At 50.1% G+C, this 17,811-nt stretch overlaps 1 protein-coding gene across 1 annotated transcript in view; it reads left to right on the top strand.

Moving 5' to 3' along the window:
• The window catches only part of Gmpr (guanosine monophosphate reductase), a 39,502-nt gene extending 23,038 nt beyond the window's left edge, over positions 1–16,464 (top strand). Inside the window, exons 5-9 of the mRNA XM_013030443.1 lie at positions 1,921–2,002; positions 4,528–4,634; positions 8,863–8,905; positions 11,612–11,771; positions 14,721–16,464. Coding sequence (XP_012885897.1) covers positions 1,921–2,002; positions 4,528–4,634; positions 8,863–8,905; positions 11,612–11,771; positions 14,721–14,901 — 573 coding nt within the window. The 3' untranslated portion in view covers positions 14,902–16,464. The remainder of the gene's footprint in view (positions 1–1,920; positions 2,003–4,527; positions 4,635–8,862; positions 8,906–11,611; positions 11,772–14,720) is intronic.
• Positions 16,465–17,811: the final 1,347 nt, after the last annotated feature.

Genomic DNA, 17,811 nt, shown 5'->3' with positions numbered 1-17,811 from the left:
TTAGACTCGATGTATCTTTGCAAATCTCTGTCCTCATTTATGATCTCATTGGGAGAGCATCTTAGAATTAATGAATCGAAGCATATGCATATTGTTTTTGCATTTCTTTTATGTAGACAAATTGCCTTCCAAGAAAACTTGGATAAAAATAAACATTCTACCAGCAGCAAGAGTCTATCTAATGTTTTGTCTTTCCATATTTATTGTTTATATCGACTGATCATTTGTTAAGTGACAAGCAGGCCAGCATTGGTTGGTTAATTGTGCTCATTATTGAAGCTGGACATATGCCCCATTTTCCTAAATTGCTTTTCTTTCTTTTATTGTTTGTATCTTTTGGAAATTATCCTGTGAGGTGTCAGTGTTTTACTTATGGATTCATATGAGAGAGAGAGACAGACAGAGACAGAGGCAGAGTATGAGAGAGAGTGTGAGAGCACTCACCAGTACGGGGGCTTGAACTCAAGGCCTTGTGCTTTTACTTAGCTCTTTTGCTAAAGGCTGGTACTGTTCCATGTGAGCCATACATCCACTTCCTGTTTCTCCTGGTTAATTGGCTATAAGACACTTGTGATTTTGTCTGCCTCGTCTGGCTTTGAACTTTTTTTTTTTTTTTTGGGGTCCGGTTGTGGGGCCTGAACTCTGCGCCTGGGCGCTGTCCCTCAGCTCTTCAGCTCAAGGCTAGCGCTCTACCACTTGAGCCATAGTGCCACTTCGGTTTTTTCTTTTTCTTTTCTTTTTTTTTTTGCTTATATGGTGCTGAGGAATCAAACCCAGGGCCTCAGGCTTGCAAGGCAAGCGCTCTACCACTGAGCCAACTTCCCAGCCCTCTGGCTTTGAACTTTGATCCTGCATAGCTGGGATTTACAGGCAGAGCTACTTCCTAGCCTTTTGTGGTGAGGTTGGGGCCCTTTGTTACAATAGCACATATTTTTCTTATATAATAGCCTATATTTGTTGACTATATGTGTGTGTGTGTTTATATGCTTGCAAGTAGTTAATATTTTATGTAGAGTTGTTTTTTTTTGCCTTCAGTTATTGAAGGTATTCCAAGTTTTCTTTTGACTTTAGGGGACTTCTTTGAGACAGCCCTGTTACTGGGCTTTCCTCCATTGTCAGCTCTAGACCAGCCTCATCACTCCTATAACCCTTCTAGGAAGTTCAAGTCACTTGGTCTAGGTTAAAAAACCCAAAATTGGTTTTTCACTATCTTTAAGTAGTTGTTACAAAAGAATTGCCATTCAACAAAGCAGTTTATGGACACATTGCATCTTGATCCAGGTCACCCCTTTCGCCATTCACCCCCTCCTTCCCAACGGCGCTCCTCAATTTTCTTCATTTTGTAGGATATGCATAGAATTTTCTGACTGCATTCTCCCACCCCTTCACCTTTGGAGTCCCTGTTTCCTGGTATTCATTTTGTTGGACTGTGACCTAGCTTTTCTAAGGAATTACACCACTAGAATTCTCCATATAGGGCATCTTGCCAAATATTCTGTACAAGTTGAAGAATCCACAGGGCAGAGTGTTGTAATAAACAGTTATTTTTGTGTTCTAGACTCCTCTGTTTCCAACCCAGATGCACGGTTCTGATGGGTTGATTTTACTACTTTCTGGCTTGTGAGCCTATTGTTAGGACCAAAGCTTTGTGTTTTGTGGCTGGAGCATGTGCCAACAGCAGGAGATCTATGAAGAATCACCTGCTCTTTCAGATCTAGTTTGAAAGCCCAGCCCAGGGCCAGACACTCAAGTATTTTCTCAGCTGGGAGATGATCTAGTGTTTCCTTGGAAGCATTTGCTTTCCAGTGATAAGGAATTGGGTTCCATGTGCTGCATCCCTCTTGTGGACACACACACACATCCTGGAGTTGTGGTGGGAAGTTGCATTCATGGTCACAAGCTGTGTTCTTTCTGTCCCAGGCCGGGAATGTGGTGACAGGAGAGATGGTGGAAGAGCTCATCTTGTCTGGAGCTGATATCATCAAAGTGGGAGTCGGGCCAGGTAAAGCCCCTGGGAGCGTGGCAGAGGCTTGGGAGGACTGGAGATGGCCAGAAGGGGAACTCATGAGGGACTCACATTTCTTCTAGAAAGCAGCATGTAGCTTCTGGACAGAGTCCCGGAGATAGCATTGAGCTGGGTGGCCTGGTTAGAATATCCTGGCTCCAAGGTTAATGTTAATGAATGCAGGTTCCAGTTTTGCTAATGACCCATACACCTCTTCCTGAAGAATCAGTAAGCATACCACCAGTGACTTGAGTTCATGTCAGTCTTTGAAGGACCCCTCCCCTCCCCCGTCCCCCAGTTCCTGTTAGGAAACCAAGTCATTTTCAGCACCATCTGTTGGGAAACTGAATCATGAGGGTATTAGACTAAAGAAAGTACAGAAAATGATCTCTACAGAGCAGATCAACTTTGATGGCGAGTTGAAGAGGGATGCCAGGGTTCCCTGAGGAGATCAGGAGACACGAGGTTTGGTGTAATGGTGGCAGGGATGGAGGGGAGTAAGTAGGCTTGTGGTTAGGGGGTGGGGCCACAGGGAGATCAAGGGTTCAAAGAGTCTCCCCAGTTGTGGCACAGATCTGGCAGGTCCAGGAACCTATTGTTTAAGTCCCCTGCCCCACCTGCTTCTAAGAATTTCAGGCACCTGCCCCTCGAGGGTAGGGATGGGGAAGTGGAATTTGGGGCTGGAGATTGGGTTGAAGAACTTTGGGAAACTGTCCTGGGGGAAGGGTAGTCAGTGGGCCATGCCGTGGGTGCCCCACTGAGTTAGGAGAAGAAAGCAGATTCCCCTCCCCTCCCCTCCCCCTTCCCCCCCAGGAATTGCATGTGGGATCCTGACTATGAGGCTTATCACCATTGACTCTTCACCAGCAAGATTTTGCCCCTGCTAGAGGCATGACTCTGTGGTACAGCACCTGTCTAGCCAGTAGGAGGCTAGGAGTGATAGCCTCAGTACCGTCCCCCATCAAAACAACAAAACACACCAGCTAGAGTAGGAAGCAGAGCATAGCCAATGGGAGGAGACTGGGAGGGGAAACAGCTGGAGGCAGAGGGCCCCATTGGTTGGGACTGAGCTGAGGAGTAGGCTGCATGTAAGGAATATTGAGGCACAGCCCTTGTGGCCTGGAAGTAGCCCAGCTTTCAGCATGCAGGGAAATTTCCAGCTGTCCTGTTGTTGGGTGGTTCTCACACTGCACTCACTTGAGGCCATTACTAATCAATCCTGGGCAAGAGTTGCACTCTGGCCCACAGTGGGCAGCCACAGGACACCAGGAGGAGGCCAGGGAGTGGCAGAGGAATGGCCACAGGACCTCGTGACTCACTCATTCTTGAGTCCACGTGTTCTCTCAGTTCTATTTATAGTGACCTTAATGTGTCCGAGACTCTGTTCTTGGCATTGTGTAAAGAGGTGGTGAATGTCCATGAGCTTACCATCCAGCTGAGAAAACAGATCCTCACAGCCGTTGCAGGAATAATTGCTTAAATACTTCTTCTTGAAAGAAATGCTGTGACAACAACTTCCCTGGGGCTGTGGCATTTCAGATGAAGCCTGGGAAAGGAATGGCTAGATAAAGGGGGTTTATTATAGAGGGGAGTGATAGAGGGAGAGGGATGGGGGAGAGGGAAGAGAGGGAGGAAGGGAAGGAAGGAAGCAAGGAAAGGCAGGAAAGGAAGAAGGGAGGAAAGAAAGGGAAGGGTGTCTGCTAAGCAGCAGGTGGAGATGAGCTGGTGAGAGAGGAGGAGGGCTGCAGGTAGGGCTTGATCCAGCTAATTTAAGTAAAGCACAAAGGTGTCTCTTTCTAGGGGATGGGGAACACTTGATGAAGATGCTTGTCTACCCCCCTTCCCCCCCCAGACCTAACTGGGAGAATACAATCCTAATAAGGCTTGACAGGGAAGGAAGGTCCTAAGTCAGGAAGGCACCCAGGTACTGCTGTACATATTGTAAAGCAGGATCTTACCCAGGTGGGAATTTGAGGCAGAGAGGATGAGGTATAAGGTAGACTGTGGCTCAGGAAGGAGAAATGGCTGAGCAGCTTTGGAGACAGGGTTGAGTAGGGGTGAGGGGGCGGCTGTAGTAATCTACTTGCACTGGCTCCTCCTCAGAGGTTGCCATAGGCCAGGCCTGGGACAAGCACTCTGGTCATTTCATCTTGGCCACAGCCTTAGGGGCTTTTCTGTCTCACAGGCCAGGCTAGGAGGTTGGAGAGCCTGGTGACTTGGCAGGAGTTGAAGGTGGAGAAGCCTGTGGTTTCTGGGTGGCCCTTAGAAGGGGATTGGGGTGCATGGAAGAGTGAGGAAGGAAGAGGAGGTAGTTGATGCCAGGGGTGGGCGGGGCAGTGGGCAGCGATGAGGAGCGGGTGTTTGAGGACCAGAGGCACCTGTGGCCAGGTTGGGGTGGTAAAGGGCTCCACCTGGTACATGCCCTGTGCCATGGAAAGGTTACCTCATCTCTAGAATGGGCCGTGGGAAGGTGAGGTTCTGTGTCTCATTCCACCATGTGTAACCATCTCTTCCTTTGCCAGGCTCAGTGTGCACCACCCGCACCAAGACTGGGGTGGGCTACCCCCAGCTGAGCGCCGTGATCGAGTGCGCAGACTCTGCCCACGGCCTCAAGGGCCACATCATCTCTGTGAGTCTCGGAGGGCTGGGGTGGGATGGGCCGCAGTGTGGGCACAGTGACACCCCGCAGAGACCAGCTCTGCCCCCTATGCAGTGTGCTGAGAGGGTGGAAGGCCCAGGAATTGGTGACAGAACTGGGAGGCGGATCGTCTGATGGGGGTCCCCCAGCCATCTCTGGGGGTCCCAGGGAGCCTATCCGGGAGGGTTGCTGGGATTGTTGTAAGCACGTTCCCAGGCTGAACACCAAGTCAGAGGCTGGAAATCCCAGGGCAGGCGGTGGCCGGGGGGTGGAGGGGGCAGGAAGGAGCTGTGCCAGCCATTTTCCTACTCCTTGCTCATCCGGAGCCCGTGGCAGCCCAAGCCCCCGTGGGCATGGTGTGGATCCCGTGTACCCTGTCTGACTCCAGTTCCTCTTGTTAGAATGACTCTGGTCCCATGGTTTGGGATCCATTCTATTCCAGGACACTTGGGCTTAACTAATTCCATCTGCAACAACCCTGAATGGGAATTTGGGGGCTAAGAGGATATAGTCCAACCTGTAGGAGGCCACACAGTTCAGATTTGGGGAGTCAGGAAGGATTTTTCTGGGGTCCATGATAGTGTGGAAGATGGAAGGGAAGCAGGAATCAAGAAACACCTCAGTGTAGAGGTAGCCGTGGCTGCGGCCTTCTCCTAGGGGCCTGGGGGAGCTGTTGAGCAGGGCTGAGCAGGAGAGCGCCCAGTGCATGGACTTGTCTTCCAGAAACATGAAGTGGGCTTCCCTGGGGAACTGGGTAAGAAGGGAGGTGTTTTGGGTGGGAGGCGACAGCGCCCCCTACTAAACTGTGGACAGCAGCGCTTCACAACCATCCACAGTCCCAGCAGGTGTTTGGGGAGGGGATTAGGCAAGCCTGGGCAATTGTGAGATGTTTGAAGAGGGGGAGAATGGGGAAGGAGAGGCACCACAGGTTCACATTGGTTTCAAGGCACCTATTGGGTGTAGGGGTTGGAGATTTGTATACCAAAAGCCCCTAGGTTGTGGGGGCCTCCAGTGGAATCTGTGGTTGATCTCAGAGGTACCCGTGGCAACAGGCCCTGGGGTGGTAGTGCCCAGCATGAGGGGGGCATGTTGGGCACCAGATGCTGCCAGCAGCTCAGTGGAAACTAGTGAGGCAGGCCCAGTGGTAGGGGAGGGAAGGCTGGAGGTGAGGACGGGCACGCAGTGTTCCGGCAGGGGCTTTCAGAAGGATGGCACTATGGGCATCAGCTATGACATGGCATTATGGATTGAATGAACACCTAGTAAGGCAAAACTTTCCTTGATTTTGTGGGTTGTTTTTCATATCAATAGCTTGAACTCAGGGCCTCTCACTTGGTCAGTGTTTGGCTGGTGCTCTGCCACCTGAGCCATGCTTTTTGCCAGGCTTTTTGCAGGTTCTTTTGGACATGGAATCTAATGAACTTTTCTTCCTGTGCTGTCCTTGAGCCTCAGTCCTTCAGATCTTCTGGGCCTTCCAAGTAGCTGGTTTTTATAGATGTCAGTTACTGGACTCCAGTTAATATCAATGTATTGAGTTTTGAACTCAGAACTTTGTTTTTCTGGGTTTGTTTGGCCAGTCTTGGGGCTTAAACTCAGAGTCTGGGCACTGTCCCTGAGCTGCTTTTGCTCAAGGCTAGCACTCCACCACTAGAGCACCACTAGAGTGGTACTGAGAAATTGAACCCATAGCTTCATGCATGCTAGGCAAGTGCTCTACCACTAAACCATATTCCCAGCCCCTGAATACAGGACTTTGACCTTTCTGGTCTGATGTCATTTATCTGAGCCACACCTAAAACCTGTACTCTTACTTGTGTCCTTAACTTACCCATCTGACGCCCCTTGCTGGCCCCTGTGGGTAGTGATTGTGAGGGGAGGCTCCAGATGGGTCAGAACAACAGATGTGGTGCAGCTAGAGCTCCACTTGGTTTCTGTTCAGCTGGTGGTTATGTGTGTGTGTGTGTGTGTGTGTGTGTGTGTGTGTGTGTGTGTGTGTGTGTGTGTGCGCACGTGCATGCATTTGGTTATACACGTATGCACCAGTCCTGGGACTTGAACCCAGAGCCTGGGCACTGTCCCTCAGCTCTGTTTTGATCTTAAGACTGGTGTTCTACCACTTAAGCCATAGTGCCACATCTGCCTTTTTGGTAGTTAGTTGGAGATAAGAATCATGGCCTTCCCTGCCTGGGCTGACTTGGAACCTCGAGCCTCAGATCTCAGCCTCCTTAATTGCTAGGATTGTAGGTGTGAGCCATGAGCCCCCAGCTCTCAGGCAGTGTTTTATACACATGGAGTCCTTAGGGTTGGCTCCATGACCCATGGTGGGAGTCACCGTGTGGCTTAGCACTTGTGCACCTTCATGTGTTTTAAGCCCTCTCTAGATGATTTCTAACCCTGCAAGGCACTATGCGAAGCTGCACTGTCCTTGGCTTGCTTGGCCCCCACTGTCCATTTCACAGTGCATATACAAGCAGCAGGTGACACTGTGAAGACAGTTTCTTCTCATATTAACTCTGGGTCATTGTGGGAGGGACAGACAGGTTTCTTTTCAGTCCCAGTCACACTGGGCTTCTGATTCAGGCCTTCTCACCACCCACAATCACCTGGGAGCCTCCGAACCCCTCTCCCCCAGTCTCCATGCCCGTGGTAGCTGTCAGCTTTGCATAGAAGAGCACACATATTTCCAAGTCAGACTGTTAGCGACCTATGTTTAATGGGTATCTGTGTTTACTTTCTCTCTTTGAGGTTATAACTTGGAATCCTGTTGTGTAGAGCTGGTTTTAGAAGAGAAAAGCACCTAGAACATGAATTCACAGGGCAAGTGAAGGGCAGATGGAGGTTGTCTTTTTGAAAGAGAAAATAAACAAGCATGCCGGAGCTAGGAAACGGTGACGAGGTGTCTGGGGCCCAGGGCCCTATTGCTGTCTTCACATGAGAGGCTTGGTTTTGCCTAGATACCTTGTGTGGAGAGCCGGCCTCTCATCAGTCATGCTTCCATACCCATGGCCTTGTGGAAGTAAGGGGAGCCACATCAGAACAGAACACTCATCTGAGCAAACAATCCCAGCAAGAGCATGTTTATAACTCAAAAGAGCAAGTCTTCAGTGCCTCTCCTTTGATCAGAACTCCAAGGAAACAATAAAGCAGGCTTTGAGTTCTGACTCCCGGTGTGGCAGGCCTAATAAGCTGCTAGAAAAGAAGCCAGGACTCAGAGGCCTGTGTTCTCAGAGTAGGGGACGGAACACCTTTTGCAAAAAGAAACAAAATAAATGGTTCCTTCCAGAGCCCAGCTTGGTGGTGCATGCCTGTAATCGCAGTACTTGGGAGGCTGGTCTGAGCTACATAGTTTTTCTTGAAACCGAAACCAAATATTCCAGGTTCACCCCAGTTCTATGTAGACACCCTCCAGCTCCAGAGCAAATGGGACTTTTCTTATAGACTGGCACCCAAGGTAGCCCAGGTGGCTGATGTTCTCTGTTCAGTCCTTAAGTGTGCCTGGTCATACTTCCTGGGAACAGGAGCTTCTGTCCTGAGGGACCCATACCGAGCTGTGGGCTCTGCTGCTGTCCCCTGCTAGAAGCTGCCATTCTTGGGTCTCTTGTTGGTGAGGAAACAAGGAGTTGCACATGGCAGAACTGTGTGGCTGGTGTGCAACACACTCCCCATCCCCCCAGGTGAACCATGCTGTCTCCCAAGGTACCAGTCCCCACCTCCCTGCCTGAGCAGGAGGTGGGCAGTGTGGGTGTCAGGGACAATGTTAGCCTTCCAAGATAACAGGTACAGTACACAAAGCCCAGGAGACCCATGGGGTACCTGCAAAATGCAGTGACTGCCCTTTCCTCAGCTCCCAACATTATCCAGCCTTTTGTACTCAATAAACCTCATTTCCTACATGGCAGGGAGGGAGAAGGGTGTGGCCAGAATGAGCCAAGATGGCAGAACGGGCTGGCACAGGATGGTGCTCAGTCTCCACAGTTGAGCTGCTGGTGCTACCTTCTCCCTAGACAGGATGCCTGAGCTGGGGGGATGCAGGGGAACCAGCTCTGGGTGGTCTTTAGCAGAATGAATGAAGCCAGAATACAAGGGGCTCTTTGGGCCAGGTCCTTGGCTGGGGGGCAGGATGATGGGAATTCCCAGTCACCCGTCTCTGCAGGGAGACACAGTGTGACCAGCCTGTGCTCCAATCAGTGCTGATACTCTGTTCTTGCTCTTTCCCAAGGACGGCGGCTGCACATGTCCAGGAGATGTCGCCAAAGCCTTTGGTAAGGAGAAGGATGAGCCAGGGAGGAAGGGAGGGAGAAAGGGGTGGAAGGAGTTCCCGCAGCTTAGGCTGAATGCAGGGAGGAAGGAAGGGGGACCTGTGGGCAGCTCTAGGCCTGTGAAGAGTTTCCTCTCCAAGTTGGCCAAGGTCCTGGCCCCAGTTTGGTTCTGGTCTGTGGAAGGGAGATGGATCTGGGGGTGACAGATGTCCTGAATACCAGGAGCGATCTCTTCACTGGGAAAGCACTCAGGAAGTCTGTGGCAGAGGCCCGTGCCAGGTCTGATGTGGAGATACCACAGGATGCTCTTCTGGCTCCATCTGGCAAGGAGTCCCCTGCTCTGGTTTTCTTGCCCGAGGCTAGGAGTTTGCTTCCCACTAGGGGGCATCAGTGCCCACTGTAGTCCACCACCTCAGTTCAAGGCCCCTCAAACGGCCGCTGGCCGCTTACCTTTGCATACCATTCACAAGTCAGAGGATGGAGGCTTTACACTGGTGTTGGGGCTGTGCTGATAGAGAGACCAGGCTCCTCCTCCTTGTCCTTTTCTGATACCAGCATTTTTTTCCTTTGTGGTAGGAAACTTTTTAATTGTCTTTTGAACAAGCACTCTGATAGAGAAAGAACATGTCCTTAACAGTAAGATCTTTTAGCAACCCAGTCATAAAAATCGGACAGAACCCCAGTATAAACATAGACTTTAGTGGGGAAGGGAAATATACAAACCCTCTGTGTTTCAGCTTTTCTGTCTTTTTTGTTGTTGTTGGTCATGGGACTTGCACTCAGGTCTTGGATGCTGTCCCTGAGCCCTTCTGCTCAAGGCTAGCACTCTACCACTTTGAGCTCCACTTCTGGGTTTCTGGTGATTAATTGGAGATCAGTGGTCTTTCCTGTCTGGGCTGGCTTTGATCTTCAGAGCTCAGCCTCTCCTGAGTAGCTAGGATTATAGGTGTGAGCCACCAGCACCTGGCTGGCTTCTCCTTTTTCTGATGGAAAAAATGGTGGCTTCAGAGGCAAATGACAAGGGAACTCTGGGACCTCTAATGCCTGTTCCTACCCCTTGTTACCTAAGGATCACCAGCCAAGGGCATTCTTGTTGTGTTCGATCAGAATCTACTTAACCTGGATAAGTTTCCATCTTGGACTCCATTCTAAGACTTCCCACCCATGTGTTGCACAGAGTAGAAGCTGAGCACTTGAAGCAGCTGCGCATCAAGGAAGTGCCTGGCCTTCTCCCTCCCCTCTCCTTCCCGTGAGTGCAGGGCTGTGTGGAGACTCTTGGAGGGAGAGAGATCTGGTCAGGGAAAGCGTTGCTTCAGAAAGGAAATGAGTATTGGCAATCATTAACCAGGACCCGCTGGTCTCCATCTGGATCTGGGCTCTCTGTTCCTGCTGCAGACTTCCCTGGGGTTGTGGGCATCAGCAGGTCTGTGGTCCGTCCCCTTAGACAAGAGGATCAAGGAGCTAGCACTGGTGTCAGGGCCCCAGAGAGCAGGTCTGTGGCTTCCTGTTGCCAAAGGAGTTTATACTGTGCGTTGCCCACCTGCGTGCTGGCTGGGGGAGCACTGTGAACTGGGAGGATGCACTCCCCAGGGTCCTCCTGTATTTAAATGACTAGCTAGTAAGAGAACCCAGGAAGCCTGACATCTTCTGAGAGTCCCATTCTGCTCCTTTCCTCTTTGATCCTAGTGACTTAATACGTCTGGACCCTGCTAGATGTTCTGTGGTAAATGTGACCTTGTGGTAATCTCTTAACATCTTACTAACAAAATACCTGAGGCTGGATAGTTGATAAGGAATTTCTTTGACTCATGATTCAGGAGGCTGGGAAATCCAGGAAGCATGGTGCGGGTGTCAGCTTGGTCCCTGGTAAGGACCTTCTTGCTGCTTTATAAAATGGTGGGGGATGTCACACGGTGAGACAGAGAAAACCAGGCCATCTTGGTTGCTCTTCCTGTTCTATAAAGTGATCAAATGCCATCATGGGAGCTGTCCTCCTCCCCCTTGGGTTCTTCTCATCCTAATGACCATCCAAAGCCCCACCTCTAAATACCATGAGCACAGTCAAGCCATCATGCTTATGAATTAACCATGAGCTCCTTGCCTAGTTATCAAGAGGAGGCTGAGGAAAGATGGCTTTTTCTTTCTTCCATGTATTCCTTTTGCATGGACAGCTGGCTATTGAGCATCTCCCGCATGCCATGAACTAGGGTAAATGGGGCCTGTCAGTGTACCTGTCTCTTCTGTAGTTCCCTGGGAATGTCACATCACTTGGTGGCTAGGCGGACTTATTATGTACTCTGGGAATCTGATGTTCTCTCTGAGTGCAGGTAGTTTCACATGACATGCATAGGGGTCTCTCTCCCCATGCCAGTCTTAGTGCAGAGGTGGGGCCTGCTCCAAGATCTTTTGGTGAGTGACAGAGGGCTGAATTGACCAGATGCCAGCAGGGAGATCCTAAGGCGTGACTGCGTTTAGTATAAGATTAGACAACACACTTTGTGAGATGCTGTATGTGTGTGGGTCTTCTTGTCCAAATAACCATTAAGTCGTTTCCAGTTTGGTGGTCTCCCTGTACTCCTTCTGCAAGCAGAGAGGCTGGGCCTAGGGGCTGACAGGGAGGGTGAGTTGGGAAAGACTTGGATCTTGCCAGAGTCCCTCTTCCATGAGTTCTGACTCCACCGTTCTTCTCTTCCCATTCCTGGCGTGTAGGAGCTGGAGCAGACTTTGTCATGCTGGGAGGGATGTTCTCGGGCCACACGGAGTGTGCCGGGGAAGTGATTGAGAGGAACGGCCAGAAGCTCAAGCTCTTCTACGGGATGAGCTCAGACACGGCCATGAAGAAACACGCGGGGGGAGTCGCTGAGTACAGGTAAGGCGGCCGCATATGAATGCCCCGTCTTCCGGCTCTGACTCGCGCTCTTGTGTGCACGTGGGGACTCTGAGAATCAGTTGGCATTTTTTTTTTGGCTCTGCCTTTTACCCAACTAGCTTCTTCGGTGTCTGTGGTCAGGTTGGAGGTGTGTGTGTGTTCTGGTGGTGGAGGGGCACCCCAGATTCCTAGGTCAGTGTGGAAATACTGTCCTAGCTGAAGAGAGTGCTTGCTGAGCTCCTCCTGCCCCCTGGCCTGAGTGGAGGTCAGGCTACGGGACTGAGGTTGAAGGATGGATTTCTCACTGCCCAGTGGTCTGGACCGTTGCACCATGGCCAAGGCTTTCCTAAAAAGATGCTGTGCAGCAACTCTTGGCCCCGGCCCTGCCCCCAGGCTCTGTAGAGCTGTAGAGCAGCACACTCAGCTGAGCAACTGCCCACGTGCTCAAGTCCACTGATACATTTGTTTAAATCCATGACCCCTAAGATCTCATGGCCATTCCCATTCCCCTTCCACGGGAACCGTGTGGCAGCTCTAGAAGCCCCTTGGCAGAAGAGATTGCCTCCCGAGCCAGCACTGAGGACTCACTGGGGCCAGGGGCTCTTCTGCCTTTCTCCTGGAAGCCTCAGTTCTCACTGCTATTTTTAGCTTCTGTTTCCACACTGATAGTGGACACCCTCAGCCCTCTCTGGCTATTTCCTCCTATTTCCTATCGGTTGTTCTAGAGCCAGAGGCTCACTTGAGGGCTTAGTGTTCAGGTGTCTCAGAAAAGGTAAGAGGTCACGTGGCTCCACTGGGAGCTATCGGAAGGCGGGTGGTCAGTGTTCAACCAGGTTTCTGATGTTTGGAATGGTGAATGCAGTTCGCATTCGGACTCCCCACCAACAGGCAAGACAGCTGGGAGGAGGGAGGGCAGGGTGGCAGGAGCTGCGACGTATATCAGTATCAGTCAGAAGCCGAACACATTCCAGGTAGCCTCGGAGCGCCTTTCTCTCCATGGTAAATGATGGAGGATTCTCCCTCAGTGGGTTCCTGGCTCTCCAGTTGTTGCCACCATCTGAGGGCCTGGGCATTGTGGGTTCAGTCCCCAGATGAAGAAGTGGAGCCACGCAGTGGAGCACTGACAGGATGCTTTGCCTCCAGGACAGTTTTGTTTTGCTTTCGGGCTGTTGTGGTTGTTTCCTGGGAAAGACAAGGCCGTCTGCAGCTCACACAGGCACTAGGGAGCCAGAAGATGGCCATGGGGGGGGGGATTCTAAGAGGCCTGAAACATCACAGAAAAGCATCAGGAACCATCAGTTCTGGAGGGAAAGTACCCAGCGCACGGGTCGCCCGAGTGGCCCCTGTAGCCTCCACCACGGTCTTATCCTGAGAATCATCCTCTCCCTTGACATTCATTTAAGTCTGGCACCATTCTTGCTGACCAGTTTGTTCTCATGCTGTCCCTGGGAGGCAGATGTCCAGGGATCTTCATTTTGCCCATGAGCAGACTTCAGTGTCAGCAGTGAATGCCGAGTAAAAGGTGACATCACCAGTTAGTAAAGAGACAGCTGTTTCTGGTCATTTCCAGCAAGCCCTGCGAAGGCTGTGGGGTATCTGAAGAGAATGAAAGGGAAGCCATTACGGGTGCATGAGTCAGTCTGTAGTCAGAGGGCTGAGCACTGAACTTTCACAGGTCTATAGAAGTTTCTAGGCCAGCCCTGGATCCTGTCCTTGGCAGCTAGATTTTATCCAAGAGGTAAAAAGGCCCCAAGGGGGTGGGGGAGCGGGGGAGCCTTGAATATTCAGGAAACAAAACTTTAAAACTTTTGAACTTCTTGGCCAGGAGTTTCTCATCAAGTGATATTATTTTTCCAGTTGACTAAGGCACAGGGAGGCCCGGATGGGGACAGTTGGATATTGCTTAATATGTTGCATGTCACATCTGATTTTTTCTTTTTCTTTTTTTGGTTGGTTATGGGGCCTGAACTCTGGGCCTGGGCACTGTCCCTCAGCTCTTCAGTTCAAGGCTAGCGCCCTACCACTTGAGCCACAGCGCCACTTCCAGCCTTTTCTGTTTATGTGGTGCTGAGGAATGGAACCCAGGGCCTCATGCATGCAAGGCAAGCACTCTGCCGCTGAGCCACCTTCCCAGCCCCCTCACATCTGAGTTTTCTAAAGACTCCTTTGAAAATAGTGAATGATGCTGTCCCAGGCCCTGAGGACCCTGTATTAACTCAGTTTTTGGCTGTGCTCTAGCATCTCTGTGCTAGGAACTCCTCTACCCTTACGCCTTGGGGGATAGGGTACCCTGGGCTGATGTCGAGGCTGGTGGAGTTCAGCCCTTGTATCTCTGGTATGGAGCTTTCTGGATAGCCCCAGAGGGCCTGAGATGTTTAGTCTTTTTTTAAATTTTTTTTTATTGTGAAAATACTGTACAAAGGGATTACAATTACATGAGCAAGGTAACGAGTACATTTCTTATCCAGCATTGTTGCCTCCTCCTTTGTTTTTCCCCTATCATCCCTTCCCTCCCACCTCCTCAGCCACCCCCGGCCCAAATTGTAAAGTTTGTTTTCCACATAGTCTTGTACAGTGAGATGTTCATTCTGTATCCTTATGCTAATGGTTCCCTTTGAAGACTCTCAGGGTTCCATTGTATGGCTACCACTCAGGAAAGCAAAGCTCTGGGGTTTCTGTTAACATAGGAGGTATTCTGGGTGGTCAGTGGTCACATCTGTTTCCTCATTGGGGATTTGGAGGTTGGTTCTCCACAGATGGGGGCTGAGCAGAGGCAGGGATGGGAAATGTGCATCTTTATGTTAAGTCTATAAATCCATCAAGCTATCTCTCAGTGGAGGGCCTACTTGGTAGAAGATAGGTTAGAGGACTGTAAAAAACTACATCTGGGAGTAATTCTAGTTGAGTTTTTCCAGGAGAAACAAATTCTATTTTTTTTTTCCCTTTCAGAGCCTCTGAGGGCAAGACGGTGGAAGTGCCTTACAAAGGCGATGTGGCCAACACAATTCTGGACATCCTCGGGGGACTGAGGTCAACCTGCACCTATGTGGGGGCTGCCAAACTCAAAGAGCTCAGTAGGAGGGCAACCTTCATCCGGGTAACCCAACAGCACAACACTGTATTCAGTTAACTCGACGGAAGGAAGCCGCCTCACATGCCGCTTTTTCCATGCCCCTACTGGACTGTTCACCAGCCCTGTGGCTGCTGCTGCTGCTGAGTGGAGCTGGTGAAATACTGCGTCCTCCCTCCCCCTCCTGCCACCTGGAGGCCATGGGGCTCTTCTGGTGCCTTCTTGGGACCTAGAAGCCAGGGACTGAGGGGGCCAGCGGTCAGAGCTCCACTCTTCAATCCAACTTTGTACCCTTTTTGTTTCCTGATCTTTCCTTCCTTTTATAGTGAAATGGTTTCACTTTATTGCTGTTGTCCTGAGAGTTGACTGCTAGGGCTTGTACCAGTTGCATCGGGGTGCTGGGGTTTTTGCTGCTGTCTTGCCAGGTGTGTGGTACTGTTGGTGCATGATACACCCAGGAGGCCACTGAAGCTCAGAGCCACAGCATTGGCACCCACTGCCTTCAGCTTTTCTGGGTCGGAAAAGACCAAGGGCAATTGTTGGGACAGAGGAACATGGAGAATGGTTTTCTTGGCTGCTGCACCTAAGATGGTTGTGGCTCTGGCTGACATCTTCCTCAACCTTCAGGGCACCTACCTTTCTGGGCAAGTCATCTACCACTGCTTGTTTGGAACTGCTGCTGGCAAGCTAGACCAGGCCTGTGGTTTTTCTTTTCCTCCTGCCCTTCTCTGACCCCACCCTGTCAGGCTGGCCCCTCTCAAAGAATTTATACAGTAGTGTGAAGTTGCGCAAGGTGTTGTATCCAAAGGTTATCTGTGAAGCAATTAGCAGGTTGAGTCCTGCTGTAACCCAGCAAATGCTCTGCCCAGTGGTATCGTAAAAGGCATCGGCTTCACACGTAAGAGCTGTTCCCTTGACATGGTGATGAATACTTGCCAGGGAGGACCATATTGTTCTGTAGAATGCTCCACTAATTGGCTGGCGATGGTGACTGGTCTTGGAGAAAGGATCTGCGCCTGCGGCTGCTGTCCTACAGCTGCCCCTGAGGGCTGCTACTCAAGCAGAAGAGGCGAGGCCTGGAAAGTTCCCTTCCACTCAGGAAGTTTTACTTAAGGTACAGGAGTTCGTTTTTTGTTGTTTCTTTGAATCATTGCACATAACCCCTCTGAGTGGAGCAGGGCATGCAGAGCAGCTGAGTCAGGATGAATTCATTGCCTGGGCATCCAGTGACAGATGTCACCCCGACCCTCCACGTTACCATGTGGAGGAAATACAGGTCCATTTCTAGTCTGGCAGGAACACATCTGCAAACCCAAGTTGTTTTCACTCCAATGTAATATTCCTTTCCTTTTTCCCCTTCCCACCTACAACCAATGGGGAAATTGCTCTTGTCCCTTTAGAAATATGAATGGCTGTGTTTTGGATGTCTGTGTGAGTGAAGGGGTTGTTCTGTGTAGAGCAGGACAATGGGGCCTTTCCTCTGCTTGGCTGTGCCAAGGGGTCAAGCATTTCCTCTCCCTGTGGACGTTGTGTTCTACAATCAAGTCCTGAAGCATCTTAGTTCTTATGAGACTCTATTTATAAAGTACAGGAGAGAAGTAAAGTTTAAATCTATTAAAAGTGGATGAATGGTCTTTTAGGATCCTGTTTTCCTCCAGACTACGTTTGCAGCCAGATGCCACCAGTGTTCCCTTCCCCATTTCTGCTTCCTGTGCATGGGCCAAGGAGAGTGACATGAAAGGATTTTACAAACTGGCTCTGTGTGACCAAAGGCTGTTCCATTGCAGTCTAGTTTCTACAGAGGTAAAGACTGAGTTATTGCCAGATGCCCATCGGATTCACATCAAAGACAGGGGCTTCATAAGAAGGGGAAGCACTAATGTTCTAGTCTCCTTGGCTTACCTGGGTTATCTCTGCCCCATAGGAACAGGCTGTGAGGATCCTGTCTCCCCCCGATTCCCCTACCGTCAGAGCATGCCTCAACTCAGACACTGAACAGGGATGGAGATCAGGCAGGCATCCCTGACATCCACTCACTGGCTGAGGTGATGCTTCTGATGTTTTCAAGGTTGGCCTCACTGTGGCTGGTGGAGCTATGGATTTTCCCTAATGAGTTTCCCTGGAGGTAGCCCAGCCATTTAACTCCAAAGTAGTTGTCATATCCCTTAGCATCTAATGAAAGCAAATAGGACAGAGTCAGCAGGTTTAAACCAGGATTGCCCATAACATGCCAGCATGTCATTGAATGACCCTTCTAGGCTGGTCTTTGAGATTCACCCAGTTACCACTGGGCTTAATGCCCCCATTCATTTACTTCCTAAGACAAACTCAGGACCTCCATTCTCTGGAGTTCTGTGTAACTGCTAAGCCACATCTTTCCAAGACTTGATTGAGCCCTTTGCAGTCTTTTATGCAACAGTCTTTAACGAAACATGAGGCCCATACCTGTACCAGAAGACCCCTGCTCAGTGAGGGAATGTCAATGTTCTTCCCATGTTCAAACCACTAACCAGTTTACAGGATGTACTGGTAAGACCACATGACTCCATGAAGCTTCCACATTTTTGAAAACAAAATTCCCTCAGACATAACCTATTCAGCACACAGGAAATGCAAACATGAACTAAACAGATGGGGACCTCAGCCTTTTTATCTTTAGAACCTCATTTCAAGCATACATCCCGCTCTGCCCCCAACCCTCCCAAATGAGCAAGGAAACCAATGTCTCCTGTCTCTCCCCGCTGACTTCTGCAGGGCAAGATCACGTAATTGCACCGGAGATCAGGAGAAAAAGTAGCACTATAGAGCCAAAAGAAGGGGAGGAGACCTTTGCAATTGGCACTGTTATTTTATTAGTACGAGTATACTGAAACAATAAACTTGTACTGGTATACAGACAATTTATTTAAAACAATTTTGTTCAAATTTTGAATCAAACATTGTTTTATTATAATAATGAAATAATTTCTA

This window comes from Dipodomys ordii, unplaced genomic scaffold (assembly GCF_000151885.1).
Source record: "Dipodomys ordii isolate 6190 unplaced genomic scaffold, Dord_2.0 Scaffold130, whole genome shotgun sequence".
Taxonomy (NCBI): Eukaryota; Metazoa; Chordata; class Mammalia; order Rodentia; family Heteromyidae; genus Dipodomys; species Dipodomys ordii.
This window is presented reverse-complemented; position numbering and strand designations above follow the sequence as displayed.